General features: G+C 42.6%; 1 protein-coding gene across 6 annotated transcripts in view; it reads right to left on the bottom strand.

Annotated features, from left to right (window-relative positions):
* MAP2K1 (mitogen-activated protein kinase kinase 1) overlaps positions 1-23,000 on the bottom strand; it is a 64,648-nt gene that overhangs the window by 8,629 nt on the left and 33,019 nt on the right. For all 6 annotated transcript variants that reach the window (XM_032766083.2, XM_032766081.2, XM_075069735.1 and 3 more), the window contains 3 exons: positions 21,454-21,531; positions 20,772-20,823; positions 4,910-5,034 (listed from right to left, as the gene is read on the bottom strand). In XM_032766083.2, the coding sequence (XP_032621974.1) occupies positions 4,910-5,034; positions 20,772-20,823; positions 21,454-21,531 (255 nt within the window). The remainder of the gene's footprint in view (positions 1-4,909; positions 5,035-20,771; positions 20,824-21,453; positions 21,532-23,000) is intronic.

Genomic DNA, 23,000 nt, shown 5'->3' with positions numbered 1-23,000 from the left:
ATGGGCACATACATTTCAACATCTGAATGGTTTTGAAACATTATCGGGATTGTGTTCTGCTTAGGAAAGCTTAGAGCACAGAAGGGACAAAAGAGAAAAAAAATCTCATGTAAAGATGAAAAATGCAGTATATATGGTAAACACACTCATGCCAGCCTACCCTTTCAGCAAGTGGGAAGCATGTAGGTCAGAGCCTCTCTAACAGAGGCCACATCAACTAAAAATATGGTTTTGTTTTTTAAAATTGAATTACACTGGGGAAATGAAACATGTATTTCAGGTATAGTCACACTAACTAGTTCAGCCATGCCAACAAAAATCACTTGAAAAGGTTCTCAAGATGTCCATGCAAACAGTGTATATAAAGTGCAATCACAGACTGAAATATACCCTCAGTTACTGCACTTGCTTTATTAGTATTGTGTGGCCAAAAAAACCCAAAACAGTGGTAAAGACTGAAAACACTCTCCCTCTTGTAGTTTTAGTGTATAAAACAGTCTACATGGTTCCCATACATGTTCTTCTTTGAGAAGGCTCAATACAAAATTAAATTTTGTCTTTTCCCCCCCTCTTTATTGAGCCTTAAGTTCTCCAGAAGAGCAAAGACGCGAACGAACACATTTAGGCACTCATACCTTGTAAACTGAGTTTACAGTCTCATATTCCTATAGGATGTCAGAGTGGTCTATAGCCATTAAACCCTTTAACCAATGACAACTTTGAACCACTATGACAAGCGTAACTGGTATTTTATTAAACCACATACTATTTCTGGGAGTTCATACTAAGACCTTCTCCAATGTCCCACCTGAGCTGGGGCCAAAGCCCTTTTAGAATAAACTACCAGATTTTGGGCAGCAAGGAAGCCACCCCAAAGGCAGATAAATTCTAGAGTTTGCTAGAGTATTAGATGAAAAACAAAAGTGAATGAATGAGATGTAGCAGGCAGCATGGAAGTAGCCATGAAAATGACCTTTATGACACTAAGTGCATCAAAACCATGTGTAGTGGACAGGAGACAGAAAATAGCTCCAAGTTAATCTCACTGTATTGAGACATCAAAATCAGGTGTTGCGTGCAAAATGACCATGGTCCAGCAAAGCCTTTACGCCCATAGTTTGAAAAACAGTGCTCAGAGAGACACTGTGCAGTATCAGTAATTGCCTGCAAAAGAATGAACTTCAAACACTACTGCAGAGAACAAGCAGATTCACCACCATGATTTGATCTCTGAAATACAATGCCGTTGGACCAAGCTATACCTTCAACCTGTGGAAGTGACGTGTCAGTGGAAACTGAAGCTATGCGACATTTTGTTCCTCAAGTGTTCCTGATCAGAGGAAAAATAGAAACAAAAACACCAGCGCCCGTGGCAAAAAGTGAGGAGCTGTGACAATTTTTTGCCGTTTAACAGCACCCACAAATCTCAAGTTTGCAACGTAAAAAATCTGACACACACCTCAGATGACAAATAAAGACAGTATCCTGAAAAGGAGGATCCATTCTAAGGGTATGTCTACACTACGGGATTATTCCGATTTTACATAAACCGGTTTTGTAAAACAGATTGTATAAAGTCGAGTGCACGTGGCGACACTAAGCACATTAATTTGGCGGTGTGCATCCATGTACCGAGGCTACCGTCGATTTCCAGAGCGTTGCACTGTGGGTAGCTATCCTGTAGCTATCCCATAGTTCCCGCAGTCTCCCCTGCCCATTGGAATTCTGGGCTGAGATCCCAATGCAAAAACAGTGTCGCGGGTGATTCTGGGTAAATGTCGTCACTCAATCCTTTCCTCCGTTAAAGCGAAAGGACAGACATATTTCGCGCCCTATTTCCGCTGGATTGCCCTGGCAGACCGCCAAGCCAATAGCAACATGGACCGTTTTGGCCTTGGTCACTGTATGTGTACTGGATGCTGCTGACACGGGGGTCTGCAAGTGCTACAAGCATCATTCATGCCTTTTGCATAGTGTAGAGAGACGGATTAACTCCTAATTGCACCGTCTGCCATTGTTAAATTGGCGATGAATGATGTAACCAATCGTGTTGTACTGTCTGCTGCTCATGGGTCTGCCTGCTGCCTTCGCTGAGGTCACTGGGGGCGCATGACAAAAATGGGAATGACTCCCAGGCCATCCCTTCTTATGTTTGTCTAAAAATAGAGTCATCCTGCCTAGAATATGGGCAAGTGTATAGAGAACCAGAGACACAGCCGCCTGTGTAGCGCCCGATGATCCGGCAGAATGATGAGCCTGCAATGCCATTCTAAGGGGTCCCCCTGCCAACAACCCACTCTGCTATCCGCTCCTCCCCACCATCCTGGCTACCGTGGCAGTGTCCCCCTTATTTGTGGGATGAATTAATAAAGAAAGCAAGAATAAGAACACTGACTTTTTAGGAGTAAAAATGAGGGGAGGAAGCACTTCCAATGCTATGATAGTCAGGAGGACTTAAAGGGGGGAGGGAGAGGAGCGCAGCCTCCTGCTGTCTACGGAATGAATCTTGTTCTTATACCCCATTTTGGATGAAGGGGGGTGTAGGGCTGACGAGCTCAGGCTCCAGTTGCATGATGAGGATGGTATCCACCATTTGTTACCATTGCTGGCAAGTCGCATTTTACGGAGTCCTGCCAGGACACTCACGCGTGATAGAAGACCTGGAATAGCAGTCAATGCACCACTGCCACGGGAAGGGATGCTGGTTGTCAGCGTGCAACACTCCCGTTACCTGAGCATGCATAGACATAGGTGACTTGAAAAAGGCAGAAATGAGTTTTTCCTTCTTTTGGGGGGAAGGGAAGGGTGTAAATGAACGACATAGGATCTCTGACTACACCTGGGAAAAATGTTTGACCCCTTCAGGCATTGGAGCTCAGTCCAAGAATCGCAAATGCTTTTTAGAGACTGCGGGGACTGGGGATAGCTGAGTCCTCAGTACGCCCCCGAGCACATCCATTGATTCTATGGCTTCCGGTTACGCTTACCACGCACTGTGTCTGTGACTCGATCATAGCTGGAGAGATTTTCAAAGCTTGGTCATTTCGCTTCTGTAAGGAGCCTGATAGAACAGATTCGTCTCCATAAGTGATCAGATCCAGTACTCTCCCCGAACAGTCAGCTGGACGTTTTAGGATTGCGAACTGCTGCCACCAGTGCTGATCTAAGCTCCACTCGGGCCCAAGACAGGAAAGAGATTCAAAAGTTCGCGGGGCTGTTTCCTAGTCTACTGGCCAGTGCATGCCAAGTTCAGATGGCTTTCAGAGCGGTCACAATGGGCACTGTGGGTATACCGCCTGGAGGCCAATACCAGTCTGAAGCGCCACACTAACCTAATCTAAGTGCCAAATCAATTTCAGCGCTACTCCCCTTGTCGGGGAGCAGTACAGAAATCGGTTTAAAGAGCCCTTTATATTGATATGAAGGGTTTCGTTGTGTGGATGGGTGCAGGGTTAAATCAGTTGAACGCTGCTAAATTCAGTTTAAACGCATAGTGTAGACCAGGTCTCAGTAGAATGAGCAGTACACCTCCCACCACCCTCCTTTGTTTTTAGGTCCAGCCTTAATTTCATAGCTACTGAAGAAACTCTGAAAGCCCTAGCTTTATGAGTTAATAGAATCTGCATTATATTGACAAATGCCATCATACATTAGAGTGAAAGATCCACAATTCATGTTCGTGCTGGTTGCCACACGATACACAGTGCTTCTTTAAATAGCACTTTATTCCTGAATACTAGTTTTCAGAAGAGAAGAGAACACCCACTAAGCTAGTCCCACACTAGCCACTAAGCTGGGGCAGGCAAACTTTTTGGGCTCAGGGCCACATCTGGGTGGGGAAATTATATGCAGGGCCGGGGGTTGGGATGTGGGAGGAAGTGCCAGGTGAAGGAAGGGGTTAAGGGCAAGAGATTAGGGCAGAGAAGGGGTGTGGAGTGCAGGAGGGGGCTCAGGGCAGGGGGTTGGGGTGCAGGAGGGGTGCAGGGTACAGCAAGGAGTTCAGGGAAGAGAGTTGGGGGGTGGAGTAAGGAGGACTTCGGGCTCCAGCCTGGCACCACTTACCTCAAGCGGCTCCAGGGTGGCAGCAGCGCACATTGGGGCCAGGGCAGGCTCCCTGCATGCCTGCCCCGTCCCTGTGCCGCTCCCTGAAGCACTGCGGCCCCTGGGGAGGGGAGTGGGAGGCAGAGGCTCTGCATGCACTGCCCTTGCTGTGCCTCCAGGTACCTCCCCCAAAGATTCCATTGGCCGCGGTTCCCCATTCCCAGCCAATGGGAGCTGTGGAGGGCTGTGCCTGGAGGCAAGGGCAACGCATGGAGCCTCTGCCCCCCCCCCCCCCCCACACACACACCCAGGGGCCGAAGGGACGTGGTGCTGGCAGCGCTGCAGACTGGATCCAAAGCCCTGAGGGGCCAAATCCGGTCCATGGGCCATAGTTTGCCCACCCCCGCACTAAGCCTTGTCTACATGAACCTTTTCCCCATTACTGTAACTGGTTTAACTCACCCTATGATAGCAATGGTAGAAGCACTTTGTAGACAGCATCCTGCCTAGGCTGGCAATTGTAGCCACTGTGAGAAATTTTGGGGGGTGGGATAGGGAAAAGGACTTGTGTCAGGAGAACAAACTCTACACCGTTTTTTTGGAGATGCATATACCCAAAACCCCAAAGCATTAGCTCATTGGATTTTGCAATGCAGATGCATCAGCATCTCTTTTGCAATGTTAGAAGACTCCAAGTCATCAGTCACGCATTGCAACAAATCCATTTTTGAACTTTGATGTGATACTTGAATACTTCAGTGAGGCAGTGAGTAATAATTGTCAATAACCATAGTGATGGCAGCAGTGATTTCACTGAAAACTATACTACAATGCTTAGTAAACTCAAAGCTAAAAGAGCTGTACTTACAGACATGTACGACCGTGTGCCAACAAACGAGTTTGCCATTGAGTCTATCAGTTGTCCACTGACACCAAAATCACAAAGCTTGATTTCACCTCTAGAGTTTACCAAAATGTTGGATGGTTTAACATCTGGGAAAAAAATGAATGGATGAAAGAAAGAGAGATATATACAATTGGAATCTTTGATAATGAAAGTAACATGAAAGGTGGGAGTAACCATGTGCTTCCCTTTGTTCTCCTTTTAACTTCCTACCTGATTCCCTTCCTCTCCCTGGAAGGTACAACAGGTTTGTGTTTAAGTTTAAATCTCATTCAGAATTTCCTGTTTTTCCAATGCACGTTTTGTAGTGTCTACAACATTCTTGTAAGGACTTTCACATTCGGGTCTCAGACATGCTAATATGTACTTTCAAACTTAACTCCAGTTTGGCGGCCTTTTTTTTGCACCAAGGTATATTCAATAAAAAAAATCATTAATAATCTATACATTTTAGTTTACTGGGTCATTAAATGAAATGCAACCATGTGTCCTATCATCCCAAACTGATAAAAATATTTGTGTGTGTAAAAAAGCAATTTCTTATCTTTAGCAAATAAACTCAGACAAAGTAAATGGGCTATTTTAAACTGAGAACAATTTTGATACTGAAACACTGCATTAAATTAAATGTTTGTTTAGTTTAAGATAAAAGAAAAATTGGTTGAGATTTTACAGTCAGCACTACTTCTCTAAATAGCAACCTAATGCAGGTCTTTGGTAACTAGGTAACTAATAACCAACTACTTATGCATGCTAAAGTGCTGGGAGCATTTCTTTTAATCTTTTTGTTGTAGGTATGAGAAGTTTCTCAATATAATTGACTACTTACCCAGAGTCATTAGCAATGAATTACAGGGTTTATGCAACAGGTAGCCACATTTGCAAAGAATGCCACCAATGAGGATTTTGTTTTTTTTTTTTCAATAAAGGTTATTATAAGTTGGTTTGGACTGAGGGAGGAACTGAACTTTCACAATTCCTGTTTGTGCATCTGTGACCCCAGAGCACACTGACTGTAACTCCTTGTTCATAAGCACTACACAAGAGGTAGGTGGGGAAAGATTTGTGCTGACAAATTCTTCTATACATTGCATTTTAACTGGATACAAAAGACTCTGTGCCATTAGCAAGCAGACAGTACTTAGATAGCAGGTGATGAGGCCTTGGAAATACCTAAAATGGATAGATTAGACACAGCCTAAAATAGCTTACAGGAAGTTGGATGCTTCACCGCAAGCTGGGCAAACACAGTATGCACAGCATTCTTGAAGCATAATCTTTTCCATTTTATACGCTTCTGCTGCACGTTTTAGCAGCTCCCACCCCAAGCACATTTTCTTCTATATTTTAGTTCAGAATTTATATAAAACATACTCCAGGTAGTTGCAACACATCCCCAAAGGGGTCAGTGTGCAGTTCATGTCCGTAGCAGGGTAATCTTGGAAAGCTGATGCTAACACAGCACCCCAAAACAGAGAAGGCTCTGTGTAAAACGTTACACTTGATTTGAAGAGAGACGTACCGACCACGAAACAGAGGTAGAGGGTATATTTTTAGAAGTAATTGATTTTTTTACTTCTAAAAGAAACAGACCAGAAATGTTGTTTGCCTTTTTAAATTCTTGTTGCTGTTCCTGGTTCCAAGCATCAACGCTTTAGAACAGGTCACTTGAAGATGTCCAGGCACACTGAGAAGTGCTTTTTCAATGCCCTGCAGAGCTCCTTGAGCTCAGCTACAGTAGCATCAATCCAGCGTAACTACACAGAACTCAGCACTAGCTTTAAGTCACAGAAAATCCACGCACTGACCTAATATGGGGCCACATACAGCATGGCCCCAAGATCTCAGGATGGAGGGGATGCTGCACACAGGACTCTCTCCTCTCCTGCAGAGGAGAGGAGCTCAGCTGCTTTCACAGTTCAGTCTCCTTCCCCACTACATAGGGCCCCAAGAAGATATCCACAGGGATGCATCCCATTCCTAGCCCCATGGAGTTCACCTTGGAAAGATAATACACCTACTGCTTTACCATGGAGTCTTTTTTGGACATCAATTTCCCCTTAATGGGAGGCAAGAGCTCCTGCGGGAGTCCTTGGTAGTATGACTCCCCTGGAGCTTGCTGCCAGGCGCATGTGCAGGGTGCCAGGCCTCAGTGCAGGCAGAGATCCTTGGAGTCCATCGTGAGCTCAAGGCCAGACTTGCAGCAAATTCCAGGCGGAGGTAAACCCCACCTCCACAACAGAACAACTGAGGGGATTCTACACAACGGGAGCATCAAGGAGATTTCCTCCCGCTTAGCTAGGTCACTGCCCACTGACTGTAGGAGGGATCTCCTCAATGTCCATGGTCTCTCTCTGCAGTAAATCTTTAAGCTTGAAATTCCACTCATTAGCAGGCTTACCGTATGTCCAGGTTTTCCCGGACATCGCCTCTTTTTTTTGATTCTCCCCCCTCTGTCCGGGCGGGTTTTTCCAACAAGAAGCAATGTCTGGGATTTTGCAACTGAGAAAGAGCAATCTCTGCGCCCCGACTGGTCCCTCCCACCCGAGCCCAGACTCCCAGCGCTGGGGATGGGGAGAAGCCCACAGGGAGGTCTGACTGATGGCTGTTGCTGCATCCCAAGTCAGTGCCAGCCGTCCTACCACCATGACAGGGAGCGACACTTCCCCCCACCTCAGGGGTGAGGCCCCAGGTACCCCTCTCCAGTACACACACACACACACCTCCAGCACCCTCAACTGTACCCTCTCCCCATCCAGCAGTGTTCTCATTTTGGGAATCTGAAGCAGGATAACCCTAGTCAAAAGAAAGTAGCAGCCATGGACCAGCACTTTGGGGCCAGCAGTGAGAGGTTACAAAAACTCCTGGCTACCCAAGGATTTTCAGACAAGGCTCATTAGCCTTGTTTTGGTTTTTGTTTTGGGACAGGTGAATGTTCATAAACCACAGCAGCCCCTGGAAAAATGCTGAATGCCATATTTGGATTAGCTATATTTATGCCTGTACCCACCAGTGCAGTACGTAATGCAGGCCCAGACGAAATTTTTAAAAACTATTGTCATCTCATTTGACAGCTCTTGCTGAGCAGCACAAACATTCCATCTTCATCTTTTCATGGCAAAAGAAAATTAAAATGTCAGCGTTCCGTTGTCAGTGAACTTCTACCAGTGCTTCTGGTGCTGCGGACTACCTGGGATACAGCTTGTTTCTGAAGGCTTAAACTTGCATGTGTTTTTCTACTGACAGCTCTGATAATCACAGTGTAGCTCTTACAATAACCCAGCAAACCCTGGACTTTGAAATAAAGTCTGCCATGCTTTGAGCAGTGTCAATGTCTCCTTTAAGCTTCTGATTCAGATGAGAACATGATGTTTGGAACTCCACTGCCCACCTCCCACCCCACAACCTCTGTAAACAGGTTACTCTTAAGCGGCTTCTCTGCCGTCAGTATTTTCCCAACACAACTTATATTGCCCAAATGGAACGAACATGTCAGATGGAAGCATTTGGCTGTGACACTGAGGGAAAGGACAACCCCTTGGAGATCAGTCCCTGGCTCTGTGCTATCACACAGGACAGCAGGACAGCGTGTGCTGCAGGAGCCATGTACTCAACCCTTGGAGAACGTGAAAGGCATGTCACTTAACATCAATCCCTCTAGGCAACTGAGGATCCAAGCTGAGCATTCCCAGCCAGTCCTCTCAAGCCAGAAAGATGGATATACAACACTGAAGAGACAAGGGTGCTAAATAGAGCAATTCATAAGCAAAGCCATAAGGAGCCACTGTGGTCATTGAGTCTGACTTCCTGTATAACACAGGCCATAGAACTTCCCAGAGTTAATTCAAGTCTGAGCTAGAGCATATCTTTAAAAATATATCCAATCTTGACTTACACATTTTCAGTGTTGAATAATCCACCACAACCGTCGGTACATTGTTCTACAGGTTAATTACCCTCACTGCTAAAAACGTGCATCTTATTTCCAGTAGGGGTCTTCAGGGTTTATGGGGATATGAAGTAACCTCCTTATAACCGCATCCTCTGCACACACCCCTCAGCCACACACACAGTCACGTAAAAGAATAAAAACCCTGTATACCACCATGCAAGTGATTTTCTTGCTGCATTAAAGGCATTCACTAGGAATGGACAAAGAAATATATTTGCCTTATAGCACAACTATTGATAATTGTCAACTATCTGACTATAATTCAGGTAAAAAGGTTATCAATAGGCTTATCAGAAATCAAATGCGTTTTATTTTTTAATATAATTTTGATGGCTAATATTAATTTTTAAGCTTTTTTTTCTATTTTTATTGATTTGATTCTTCAGAATTGCAGGAGGTTATTACTGAGATCAGACAAGAATTATTCAATCACAGCAGATGATGAAATTCAAAAAGTTAAAGCTTTATAACCATTAAAAAACAAACTGGGAGGAGGGATAGCTCAGTGATTTGAGCATTGGCCTGCTAAACCCAGGGTTGTGAGTTTAATCCTTGCGGGGGCCATTTAGGGATCAGGAGGGGAACTACCAGGGACAGCACTTGGTCCTGCTAGTGAAGACAGGGGACTGGACTCAATGACCTTTCAAGGTCCCTTCTATGTGATAGGTATATCTCCATATATTATTATTAACATCACCTGTCAAAATATACAAAGTATCCAAAATCAGACTCTAATAAGTCCTCAAGCAGCATTTTTCTTAGTTTGCCTAGCTGTAAATTTCAATTATAATTGATGGAAATAATTTTAACAATGTGGGTGGGTGTGGGTGTGTACAGTGAAATTGACTAATGAAAATCTAGTCGTTCCAAGACTAGTTATAAAAATCTGTTTGTTCATCCTTGCCACAAGTTCTCTACACAGGGAACTTATCTAATCCACCTAATCCAGTATCACGTGTCTGACACCGGCCAATGCTGGCTGCTTCAAAGTATGTAAAATTCCCCAAATACATCTAGTGCATGATATGAAAGTATAGTTGATAGCAATTGGAATTTTATCCTGGCTGATCTGGAGATGCTATTTGCTATGTTTATTCACATAGTGATGGTTTCTTTAAAAACAAAACAAACAAAAACCAATAAAAAGTATCATGTCATTTGTCTTAATATCATGCAACAAGGAGTTTCATGGGTTAGTCACACTATAAAAATTTGTTTCCTTATCATTTGGAGCCTTTTTATTCTGGTATTATGGGAAAGTATACGTACCTTTATCACACCTCCGCTTCCTCTTTGCAAACGAGTCCTAATCCTCTTAGCCTGGTAAATTCTTCACACTAGCTGCCTCTCCTTTCCTCTTCCCCAGCAATCCTTGCCTTATGTCCATTTGATTTAATTCTCTCTTTCCTAAGTTTTCCCTGTTCTCCTTTTAGAGAGGAGGACCAAACTAAAACACAGCATTCCAAATAAGTTAAGCTATCTAAAGGCACAACATTTTCCATTCTCCTCTTAAGGCACTCTAACGACTTCTTCACGGCCATAATGATGCCTGAATAGTTTTCCTGAAAGGTCACAGCTAGTTCAGGATCCACCTGTGTCTTTAAGGGTATGGCTACACTTGAAATTAAGTGTGAGTGTGGCCGCAGCGCCAGCGCTGGGAGAGAGCTCTTCCAGCACTGCATGTACTCCACATCCTGATGGGGTTTAGCTTGCAACGCTGGGAGGGTGCAGCACTGTTTACACTGGCGCTTTACAGCGCTGTATCTTGCAGCGCTCAGGGGGGTGTTTTTTCACACCCCTGAGCAAGAAAATTGCAGCGCTGTAAAGCGCCAGTGTAGCCAAGGCCTAAGGGTATGTCTGCACTGCCCACATTACAGTGTAGACATGCTTTATCACCGGGGAGAGCTCTCCCAGCGACCAAAAATAACCACCCCAAATGAGGGGTGGAAGCCTTATTGCTGGGAGCATGGCTCCCGGCAAGTGCTGTGTATACTGGCACTTTTCAGCACTAAAATTGTTGTCGCTCAGGGGGCTGTTTTTTCACACCCCGAACAACTAAAGTTTTAGCGCTGAAAGTCGCAGTGTAGACACAGCCTGAGTAGTATAAGCTGAGCCTCCCAGCGTAGCTATGCGCAATGTCAGGTTGTTTAGTTCCCTAGGTGCACTTGGTCTCTCTGCAGGTCTTTATCATTCACCCTGCTTTTGACGAATCTAATTTTGTGTCACCAACAAGTTTTGCCTTTCCCCTTCATTCTCCTTCTCCAGGTCAGCATTACTACTACTATTTATTTGTGTTCAAGTAACGCCTAGAAGTCAGGGCCCCATTCTGCTAGGTACTGGAAAGTGTTATGGACCAACTACGCTAGCTCTGGACTTCAGGAGCACTCTAGTGTTAATGTCTTATGACAAAACACCTTGTTTGTAAAAAAATATGTAAGACTGTCTTTTGTAGTGTTGCCATCATGTTCCTTTGTTCTATTGCCCAGCAATGCTGCAGCGTCAGTTATGCTGACCAACAGTAGCTGCAACCAACTACAGTAATGCAATATGTGTTTTATATGACCCACAGTTTCCAAGTACCTATGATTCCTCTTAAGCAGATATACCCTAATTCCACCCAATCTCCAAAAGATAGCGACGGTGCAATGTGATTCATAAAACACAGTCCAGAAAAATTAAAGGACACGGGCACATAGCTTAGGCCCATAATGTTGATTCTGTATTTCACTTTACGTGCGAATAGATATTATCCTGAAAGTTTTGTTTAAATCATAGACGATCAGGGTTGGAAGGGACCTCAAGAGATCATCTAGTCCAACCCCCGATCAAAGCAGGACCAATCCCCAGACAGTTTTTTTTTTTTTTTTAAACCCCTGTTCCCTAAATGGCCCCCTCAAGGATTGAGCTCATAACCCTGGGTTTAGCAGGCCAATGTTCAAACCACTGAGATATCCCTCCCTCAAAGAAAGAGAAAGCACATGCCTGCAGCTCCAGGAAGGGAAGGGGAGTAGTTTTATTTTCCAGCACTTGCAGGGAAGGTTTAAAACAACCATACTACACAGAATTAAATGCAAAGTTGCAAAAACTGTGACAATAACATCTGATTTATAAAGCACATTCTGTATTAATAAACATTAGTACAGCTGAGCCCAAACCAGAGGCTTGAATCTGAACATCTTTGAGTTTCAGAGAAGAGAGACTGTGTGTGAAGGAGCAAAGGAATTTGATTAAAAATCTTTACATCCAAACTTGCCTCTTACGTTTTTTCTCTTGGTTCGCATCAAAACCTGAAGGGGTCTATTTTCTGGGCCAAGTATGAATGGGCCACAAAACCATAACAACTAAAAAACTATTCTTACAAGGTTCTGGCCCAAGACAGCAGAGATGCATTTGTGAAGCCATATTTTTGCAGAAAGTCACTTGATTGCTGTAATCTTACAATATCAGCATAGTTGCCAGGGATTATTTGCTGGAGAGATAATATACATGTTGCAGTTTGAAATAGGACCATTTGAGGACTTTCATTCCACAGTGTGAGTTCCCATTTTGTATCTCACCATTAAGGGAACTTAACTTGTAAAATACATGCCCGATTATATACACTATCTACTTTAAATAGCTGACACTTTTTGCTGTGTGTGATAGGATCTTAGGCCTAGTCTGCACTACTGACTTCTGATGGCACAGCTATGTCGGTCAGGGTTGTGAAGAGATATGACAGAGCGGTGCCAACAAAAGCCCCCAGTGTAGATGAAGCTATACTGGCAAGACTGTGCTTTTACCAGTATAGATTTTTTTGCTTGGGGGAACTGAAATAAGCTATACCAGCAAAACTGTACTTTAACTGGCAACAAGGTGCATCCACACTAGGAGCGCTTTGCTGATATAATACAACAGTAAGCAAAGCACTCCTAGCATAGACATGGCCTAAGTTTTCTCAGGCAGTTTAGTTTGCTTGGACTCCCCTTTATTTAGTACCCCAGCTCCAGGTCCATATGCAACTAGAGGCTCTTTATTCAAGACAGAGATCATGGAAGTCTCAAGAAATGGAACCATTTCCAAATAGGAGTAAGAAAGCTACTTTAACTTTAAAAATCAGCGAAGTGCCTTAGAAAGCAGGATGAAGGGGTAGAAGTGGGGCATGAAGTCAGCCTCAAAGGGTCCCTCTAAGTCACGTGGCCAATATACTGAGGATTGAACTGGATCCTCCAGAGCTGCTGCTGCTTCAGCTAAAGAGACAACGCTCCCTAACTGGTCAGGGATCAGTCTGGAAAATCGAGTGCTATTCTTCCAAGCTCTGCCCACCGGAGACACCAGTCGTGGCAGACTGTGCAAGCTCTAATCATGCATGTTCTCTGGGCTCCTGGTGCTCGGCTCACCCTCGGTAGGATCTGAATATACGAAGGGGCTCTGCCTTCGCTGGCTTCTTGGATTTGGCTTCCCCTTGACGAGCCTCAGATGTTCCACTGGGGTTTGTGAGCTTGACTCCCTCTTGAGAGGGAGGTGGAGATACCCAGCTGGGCTCTGCTAGGTTACTCCTTTACTGGGTATGTATATAGGTAGGAGTGGCTGTATCTACCAAAGCCACTCACTCCTAGGGCCAAATGGGCTGTTACAGTAGATTTGGGCAGATCTTCCTCCATACATGCTTTGATGAGCTATGAAATTGTAAAGAATGTTGACATTTAAGGTATTATCAGTGAGCATCTGAGTTATCACCCATCACAATGAACAGGCAGGCTTCACACCTCAGAATTATTTCAGGTTGTGCAAACAGGCAGCCGTCACAGCATCACTTAGTCTCAAAAACATGACCCAAGTGTATCCCAGCAACAACGACTAGTGAGACAAACTTTTTGTAATTAACTGATTCTTAGAATTCAGAGAACAAGGAAGGAGTGTGGAAAAGGTGCCACTACACCTTAGCCCCATGTATAGTTCAATCCACGCCTTGCCAGTGTCATCTTCTCTTCTACTACACTACTCTAAGCACTGCCAGCTTTATTTCTATGAGGTGACACTGCCAGTGAGGAGCCAAACATCAGAAAGCAGGGATCACTTCATAAATGACACAATCAGCCCCTTCACATCAACTGACTGATTGATGCTTCATACCTAGCACTGCTAAGCCAGAAAGTCAGCGTCCTCAATGCACTCCCAAAAAATCAGTCAAGGCTATTCAATAGGTCACCAGCCAAGACAATGAAACGTGTTGGCATTCACTTTAAGATATACATTCAAAAGATTGTAAATCTTTAACATCAACTTGAGAAAGAAAGCTGCATTGTAGGCCTGATCCAAAGCACACTGATGTCTATGAAAATACACCTTTTAACCATAATGGTTTTGGATTAATCCCTGATTCTACTCCTTGCAGCATTTACAGAGCTCCCATGGAGAGATGCAATTCTCACCATGTCCTAACTGTGAAATAGAACTTTTTAAAATCAAGTTTTTAATTAAAAACTTCTGCTATTGAGTGTGTTATATGGCAGCCACCAGAGGAGTGAAAAGTGACACCTGTCTGTGACCGTGATAGAATGGAGGTTCAGGTTTCTGAGTAGCAGCCATGTTAGTCTGTATCCACAAAAAGAACAGGAGTACTTGTGGCACCTTAGAGACTAACAAATTTATTTGAGCATAAACTTTCATGGGCTACTGCCCACTTCATCGGATGCATAGAATGGAACATATAGTAAGAAGATATATATACATTTACAGAGAACATGAAAAGGTGAGAGTTGCCCTACCAACTAAGAGGCTAATTAAGATGAGTAATTATCAGTAGGAGGGGGAAAAAAATTTGTAGTGATAATCAAGATGACCCATTTCAGACAGTTTGACAAGAAGGTATGAGGATACTTAACATGGGGAAATAGATTGAATGTGTGTAATGGCTCAGCCATTCCCAGTCTCTGTTCAAGCCTAAATTGATGGTATCTAGTTTGCACATTAATTCAAGTTCAGCAGTTTCTTGTTGGAGTCTGTTTTTGAAGCTTTTCTGTTGCAAGATTGCCACCTGTTAGTCTGTTACTGAGTGACCAGAGAGATTGAAGTGTTCTCCTACTGGTTTTTGAATGTTATGATTCCTGATGTCAAATTTATATCCATTTATTCTTTTGCGTAGAGGCTACTCGGTTTGATTATCACTACAGAAGTTGCTGTTTTTTTCTCCTGCTAGTTGCTCATCTTAATTAGCCTCTTAGAGTTGGTAGGGCAACTTCCAGTGTGTGGGTGTGGGTGTGTGTGAGAGATAATATCCTCACTGTATGTTCAATTCTATGAATCCGATGAAGTGGGCTGTAGCCCACGAAAGCTTAAGCTCAAATAAATGGAAGCTCAGTATCAGAGACAGCAAGTGAGATTACATCCAGCTTTATTGGGGATTTAAAAACAAAAGGAGATCTGTAGCTTCTTGATATGTACCAACAAATTCAAAACAGCAGACTTCTTATTCAAATTTAAAAAGGTTTTCACTGCACTTTAACAGTGGTTTGCCATCTCTCATATTGATTTCCACTATTCCACTAACACCAGCATCCCAAGATAATGGCTGGCAGCAGGAGGTCCACACATACTAATATTAGCAAAAGTTAATTTTAAAACTAAGTTTCAGAATTTATAAGTAGCAAGAAGCACGTCCCACCATGTGAGTTTTCAATGTGTTGAGTAGAAAAGGGTGGGTACAGAGTACTGTCCAACAGAAACCTAGGCTTTGTGGTGTCCCAGGTGAAGTATCTGGACCCAACCTGTGGCACAATTTAACTCCAAAAAGAGACACGAGTTTTTACACTGCTGACTAGATTCTTACTTAAAGGTGGTGTCAAACTAGAAAGGAGGTGGTGGTTGGTTCTCAGATCCAGATTTTCGTGGGGCTCAGGTTCAGTTAGGTACCATAAAACAACACTAGCTATTCTCACCAGATTTCTACCCTCTTGGACAAAAATCCTATGAAAATGCCTGTTCTTGAGAGATTCTCAATGCAGCTGAACAATTAGCAGAAAATAGTCACCTTCCGCTTTTGGAATGGTAAGGTGGGTTTGGATCTGAGCCTACCAACAACAAATGAAAAGATCTGGATCTGGCCCATGCCAACAACAAACAAAGGAACCACCATCATCACTTGCCCCAGGCAACCAGGCACAGATCCCAAAGCCCTTTTTAGAGCAGTAGTTGCTAGTGCTGAGCAGATCCGTGTCGTAAGGCTTTTGACACAATCTCACAGGACATTTTCATAAGCAAACTAGGGAAATGAAGTCTAGATTAAATTAACATAAGGTGGGTGCACAACTACTTGAATGACCATGCTCAAACAATAGTTATCAATGGTTTACTGTCAAACTGGAAGGGTGAATCTTGTGAGGTCCTGCAGGGGTCAGTCCTGGGTCCGGTAGTGTTCAATATTTTCATTAATTACTTGGATAATGCAGTGGAAAGCATGTTTATAAAATCTGCAGATGACACTATGTTGGGAGAGGTTGCAAACACTTTAGAGGACAGGATTAGAATTCAAAATGACCTTGACAAATTGGAGAATTGGTCTGAATTCAACAAGATTAAATTCAGTAAATATAAATACAAAGTACTTCAATTAGGGGGGAAAAAATCAAATGCACAACTACAAAAACAGGGAATAACTAGCTCGGTGGTGGCACTGCTGAAAAGCCTCTGTGGATTACAGTGGATCACAAACTGAACGTGAGTCAACAACGTGATGCAGTTGCGAAAAAGGCTAGTATCATTCTGGGGTGCATTAACGGAAGTGTTGTACATAAGACGCAGGAGGTGACCCACTCTATTCGTTACTGGTGCGGCCTCAGCTGGAGCACTGTGTGCAGTGCTGGGCATCACATTTTGTCTACATCTTTCCCAAACTGAAGAGCGTCCAGAGCAGAAAAACTAATGTGGTAAAAGGATTAGAAAACCTGACCTATGAGGAAACGTTTAAAAAAAAAAAAAAAAAAAAAGGCCATATTTAGTCTTGAGAAATAAAGACTGAAGGAGGACTGATAACAGCCTTCAAATACGTTAAGGACTGTTATAAAGACGACAGTGATCATCTGTTTTCCATTTTTAAAAACAGGTTAGAGCAGAGGTCGGCAACCTTTCAGAAGTGCTGTGCCGAGTCTTCATTTAGTCACTCTGATTTAAGGTTTCGCATGCCAGTAATACATTGTAACGTTTTTAGAAGATCTTTTTCTACAAGTCTACAATATATAACTCAACTATTGTTGTATGTAAAGTAAATAATGTTTTTAAAATGTTTAAGTAGCTTCATTTAAAATTAAATTAAAAGGCAGAGCCCCCTGGACCGGTGGCCAGGACCCGGGCAGTGTGGAATGTCACTGAAAATCAGCTCATGTGCCGTCTTCGGCATGCGTGCTATAGGTTGCCTACCCCTGGGTTAGACAAACATGTCAGGGACTTGGTCCTGCCTCGGTGCAGGAGACTGGATTTGCTGACCTCTCAAGGTCCTTTCCAGGCCTATATTTCTATGATTTCTACCAAGGATCAAGGGTAAAACTTTCAAGCCTTTGGAGCCTAAATCCCATTGGACTTTCAATGAGACTTTGGCTTCTAAGTCATTGTTGAAAATAATACTTGGCTTTTAAGTCATTTTGGAGCTTTTGAAAATGCAGCCTGTATCTCCATCAGAACAGAGGTCAGATCAAAAATATACCAATGACAAAAACATGCAAGTCTAAATGTTGCAAAACAAACAAAAACAAGAAAATCTCAAAAACAACACAACCCCCTCAAACAATCCCTCCTGAAAATCACTACTTCCAAACAAAACAGAAGAAAAGCCACACTACTATATTGTTCATTTTATTCTCCTTCTTCCCCACACCCATCATTACAATATTTAAATACTGAAAGATCAAATTTAGCACTGTTATAAGAGGCTGCAACTCCACTGATGTCAAAGCAGTTATGCCATTGCTGACCTAGGTGTTGAGAGCGTGCAAGTGTCATATTTTTCATCTGCCCTAAAACAGCCGGTCTCTTTTCCAAGAAACCTTGTTAAGTACTAAACTAAGAACCACATTCCTTTGCAGCTACCATAAGAAATCCATATGAAGTCCCTACTACCTCCTTAGCAGAAGCCGATATTCAACTATTAGTAAAACCCAAAAGAGAACATCTAATAAATACAGTCTATTGCATCATGTTTAAAGTGAAAGCAGCAGAGAATCCTGTGGCACCTTATAGACTAACAGAGGTTTTGGAGCGTGAGCTTTCGTGGGTGAATACCCACTTCATCAGACGCAGGTAGTGGAAATTTCCAGGGGCAGGTATATATATGCTAGCAAGCAAGCTAGAGATAACGAGGTTAGTTCAGTCAGGGAGAGGGAGGTGAGGCCACTGTTCTAGCAGTAGAGGGTGTGAAAACCAAGGAAGGAGAAACTGGTTCGTAATTGGCAAGCCATTCACAGTCTGTGTTTAGTCGCAGAGCTGATGGTGTCAAACTTGCAAATGAACTGAAAGCTCAGCAGTTTCTCTTTGCAGTCTGGTCCTGAAGTTTTTTGCTGCAGGATAGCCACCTTAAGGTCTGCTATAGTGTGACCAGGGAGGTTGAAGTGCTCTCCTACAGGTTTTTGTATATTGCCATTCCTGATATCTGATTTGTGTCCATTTATCCTTTTCCGTAGTGACTGTCCAGTTTGGCCGATGTACATAGCAGAGGGGGCTTGCTGGCATATGAGGCGTATTATTACATTGGTGGACGTGCAGGTGAATGAACAGTGATGGTATGGCTGATCTGGTTAGGTCCTATGATGGTGTCGCTGGTGTAGATATGTGGGCAGAGTTGGCATCGAGGTTTGTTGCATGGATTGGGTTCCTGAGCTAAGAGTTACTATGGTACGGTTGCAGTTGCTGGTGAGAAATACGTTTCAGGTTGGCAGGGTTGGTCTGTGGGCAGGATTGGCCTGCACCCAAGACCCGTGAAAGTGTGGATCATTGTCCAGGATGGGTTGTAGATCCCTGATGATGCGTTGGAAGGGGTTTAGGCTGGGGGCTGTAGTGATGGCCAGTGGATCCTGTGGTGTTCTTTCTTTGGTTTGTCTTGCAGTAGGAGCTTCTGGGTACACGTCTGGCTCTGTTGATCTGTTCCTAATTTCCTCGTGCGGATATTGTAAGTTTAGAGAATGCTTGTGGAGATTTTGTAGGTGTGGTCTCTGTCTGAGGGTTAGAGCAGATGCGGTTGTACCTCAGTGCTTGTTGTCTTTGAGACACATGGATGTTTGTGATTGCCCGGATTTTTGGAAGCTGGAGGCATGAAGGTAGGCGTAGCGGTCGTAGTTTTATCGATATTAGAGTGGGTGTAATGACATCATTGTTAATTTGCACCGTGGTGTCTAGAAAGTGGACCTCCCGTGTAGATTGGTCCAGGCTGAGGTTGATGGTGGGGTGGAAGTTGTTGAAATCGTGGTGGAATTTTTCTAGAGTCTCCTTCCCATGGGTCCAGATGATGAAGATGTTTAAAGTGGTTCTTCAATCTGTCACATCTACATGCATTCCTACTAATCCTTTCTTGGATTTGCTAACCACCACATATCAAGTGACTAGTCTGACTAATGGAGTATTTTTATAACCAAAAGTCTGTGGAATCCTAAATGATGCAACAGACTAACTGAATGGTCAGTACTGATAACTATATTGTGTAATCACTGCAATAAGCTGAGGCAACAAGCAAGCCATCTCTGGTGCGTAATTTACAGTGACAAACTACAGAATGTTTTATTTCACAAACGCCATTTCTGATTTATTAGGACATGCAGACAATTAAAAAACAGCTGGATTTAAAAGGCTAAGGTAAAAGATGCAGGAAACAATATGGGTGTTTACCTCACAGTGAAGTCTATTCAAAGACCTGGGCAGATTTAGAACTAAACTCCTGCCTCTTTTTTATGTGATTTAACAATTACCCATGTTAATATCTGTTAAACTAGGTAATAAATATAAAAAGGTCTGCACTTCTGATTGGCAGACATCTATAAATAGCACATGAATGCCTGAGACCTCTGTTAAAAGCCTGTGACTTTTAATTTAAAGAGGAACCATAGTCTTAATGGCAATAATGGAAATTAACAGAAATTAAAAACAGCGTGTTGTATTTCTTTGAACCTCTTCAAAGCTTTGGTTAAGATGGCTAATAGACCTGTTGCTACCAGAAGAAAACCCATTACAATTAGAGAACTATAATGTCATAAATACTGTTTCATAATATATTTTAACAGTTTTCTTCATAAAGCAAGAGAGTATATCAAATATATAATCACACAAACACCAATTCCTACATGTCTCTCATTGACTGGCTTGGGCTTACCTGATGGTAAGCTTCACAGCTTGTCTCTTTCACCAACAGTAGTTGGCCCAATACAAGATATTACTTATATACCTGCCCCTGGAAATTTCCACTACCTGCGTCTGACGAAGTGGGTATTCACCCACGAAAGCTCACGCTCCAAAACGTCTGTTAGTCTATAAGGTGCCACAGGATTCTCTGCTGCTTTCATCCACTTTGTCTCTCTAACATCCTGGGACCCACACAGCTACACTACCACCACTGCATAGGTGATAGGATGGAAGCCGCATGCAGAGCTGCCTCCCATACCAGAGAATTTCCTTTGAAATGCTAACATTTCAAAGAATGCTCATCACACCTGCAGCATACTGAGGTTGTGAGAGCACCCACCAGCTACAGGGTTAATGGTTGAAAGAGAGATTGGAGAAACAATGTCAGGTGAAAAAAAAAATTCAAGCTGACACATAAAAGCATGAAAAACAAACAGAAAAAAACCTCTTGATTTCTATTGATGTTCAATATACAAGGAAAAGAGAAGCCAGGGATATAATGCATGGTCTTACCTCTATGCATTATCTTATGTTTTTCTCTCAGATATGTGAGACCTTTTATTACCTAAAAGAAAAGAAAATTCAACATTTCAAAGCTGTAAAACTAGTAAAAATGAAAACATGAGTTTCGTCCAAGCAAGAATTTCAAAAACGTCATCTACAATCAAAAGCACAATACACACTGGCAAGAATTCAAAGAGAAAATAAAGGCAGTCATGTTAAAATTTATACTCCAATTTGCCATATTAGAGAATAATGTTAACCAAACAGCAACCAGAAATGTCATGGACACAACCTACTGCAGTACAGATACTTAAAGGGTAACATTCAAAACATTTAATAGACCATTTTAATTATTTTGCTGGTTCTTTTCCCACCCAGTGGTAGTAACAGCAGCTGACATCCCTTAGTGGAAAATCAAAGCAAACACACACACAATGGAATATGTATGATCCATCCAAATGCCCTTAGTTACAAAGTGGTGACATGTATTAAAAAAATAAATAAATAATTCAATCACTCTCTCTTAAAAAAAGAAAAACCACTTTAAAGTCTAGTAATATTTGCTTGTCCCACTTATATTTTCCTCAGTCCCCCAAACCGGCTGCTTTTGCCTTCTGGATCTGGCACTATCCTAATATAATATGGAGACATCTGGTCTCTGCTTCCCAGAGTACATTACAAATATACTTACAGCAATGCTAACTTTGCCCAAAATCTGCTCTGGAATTCTTCCAGCTTTTTTCAGTACTTGATCCAAGGACCCGCCATCCTAATAATAAGTGTTGGAATATTAAAACATTAATCATATTTATCCAAAACACTTTAAAGCCTACAGTCTGTGAGGAAAAAAAATCTTGTAATTTTGAAGGCAGACAATGTGCTGTTTCCCATTGCTTGCGATGAAATAAACTATCTTTTTTGCTTTCTATTGTAGTGGTGAGTATCAGGGAAAAAAGTGCAGCTGGTCATTAGAAAAGGTTAATCAGTTTTATTCAATCTGTTTAAACAACCTGAGACCTGGCAACCACTGAAGTGGATCCTTGAGTCATTTAGTGGTCTTTTGGCCTTGTATAATTCCATGATGCACAGGCTCATTCTCCTTAGTAGGGAGGCCTTGTTCATGACCAGAAGTGACAAAGCACTAGGAGCGCAGCAAGCTTTCTGCAGCCTACGGTTGTATTTAGATGCATTTTAAATGTTCTCTGCATGTCAATGGGGTGCCACTGTGTCTCTTTTAGATGTTCAGGATTTGGGCAGAATGGAAGGTTTATATCTTGTGATCTGTAACGCTCTGAATTGATCTTTGGGATAAAGGCAAGACCAGACCTCAGAATCATTTTATTTGGATGGGAAATACAGTAGTCTAATTTGATGGACAATCTTCCTGTCTATTATGTATATTCCAGTAGCACACAGTGGCTCTAAGCAGGATCAGGACCCCATTATGCTATGTACAGTGCACAGAGATTGACACTCTTGAAAGTTTATAATTTAAGACAACAAGGAACATAGGGAAGCAACCATATACTGTTTTTTCAGACACTGTCTGTATATGTTTTGATTCCGTAATTCTATTTCCTGAACACTGAATAGACAGTATAGCAATTATGAAAGAGACCTGAAGACCAACCTCAGAGGTTAACAGGAGGTTCTGAAGAACTTTGAGCACAAGGTAGGGAATCATTGAAATATTTATCAGCTCCACTGCACTCAGAAATCAGGTAACGTCAATCTCTCTCTTTTGCAACAAATAACACTGAGGTTGTCGATAGCATGTTCCCTGGAACCCCATTGATAGCCAGTCCCGTACAAACTCTAGGCAGTATTTATGGTAACTGAGGATGCCAACATGTCATGCACACCACCAAATGCAGACACAGGTGACAGGCTATGACTCACCAATAGGAAAAAAAAATAGAAAACAATCGTTTTTCAAATTTCATGTTAGTAACTACTCCATTCATTTTACCAGAGTTAAATAAGTTACTAAACACATGCACTTGCACCCTTTCAAATTCAAGAAACTCTGTTGCTAAGAGCTTCAGAGAAGAAAAGCTGTATAAATTATACTTATTTTTAGCAACCGATTATGATCTAATTCAACAGTAGCCTTGTACAGATTTTCTAGAACAGAAACTACACAACAAAAACAGAACTTCTAAATTTTATTTCTTTAAACAAAAACAAGATCCAATTACATGGCTGATGATTTGCAATATTCCAGAGTTCCTGAAATCA

This window comes from Chelonoidis abingdonii, chromosome 9 (genome assembly GCF_003597395.2).
Source record: "Chelonoidis abingdonii isolate Lonesome George chromosome 9, CheloAbing_2.0, whole genome shotgun sequence".
Taxonomy (NCBI): Eukaryota; Metazoa; Chordata; order Testudines; family Testudinidae; genus Chelonoidis; species Chelonoidis abingdonii.
The sequence above is the reverse complement of the archived record's forward strand: the minus strand, read 5'-3'. Positions and strand labels throughout refer to the sequence as shown.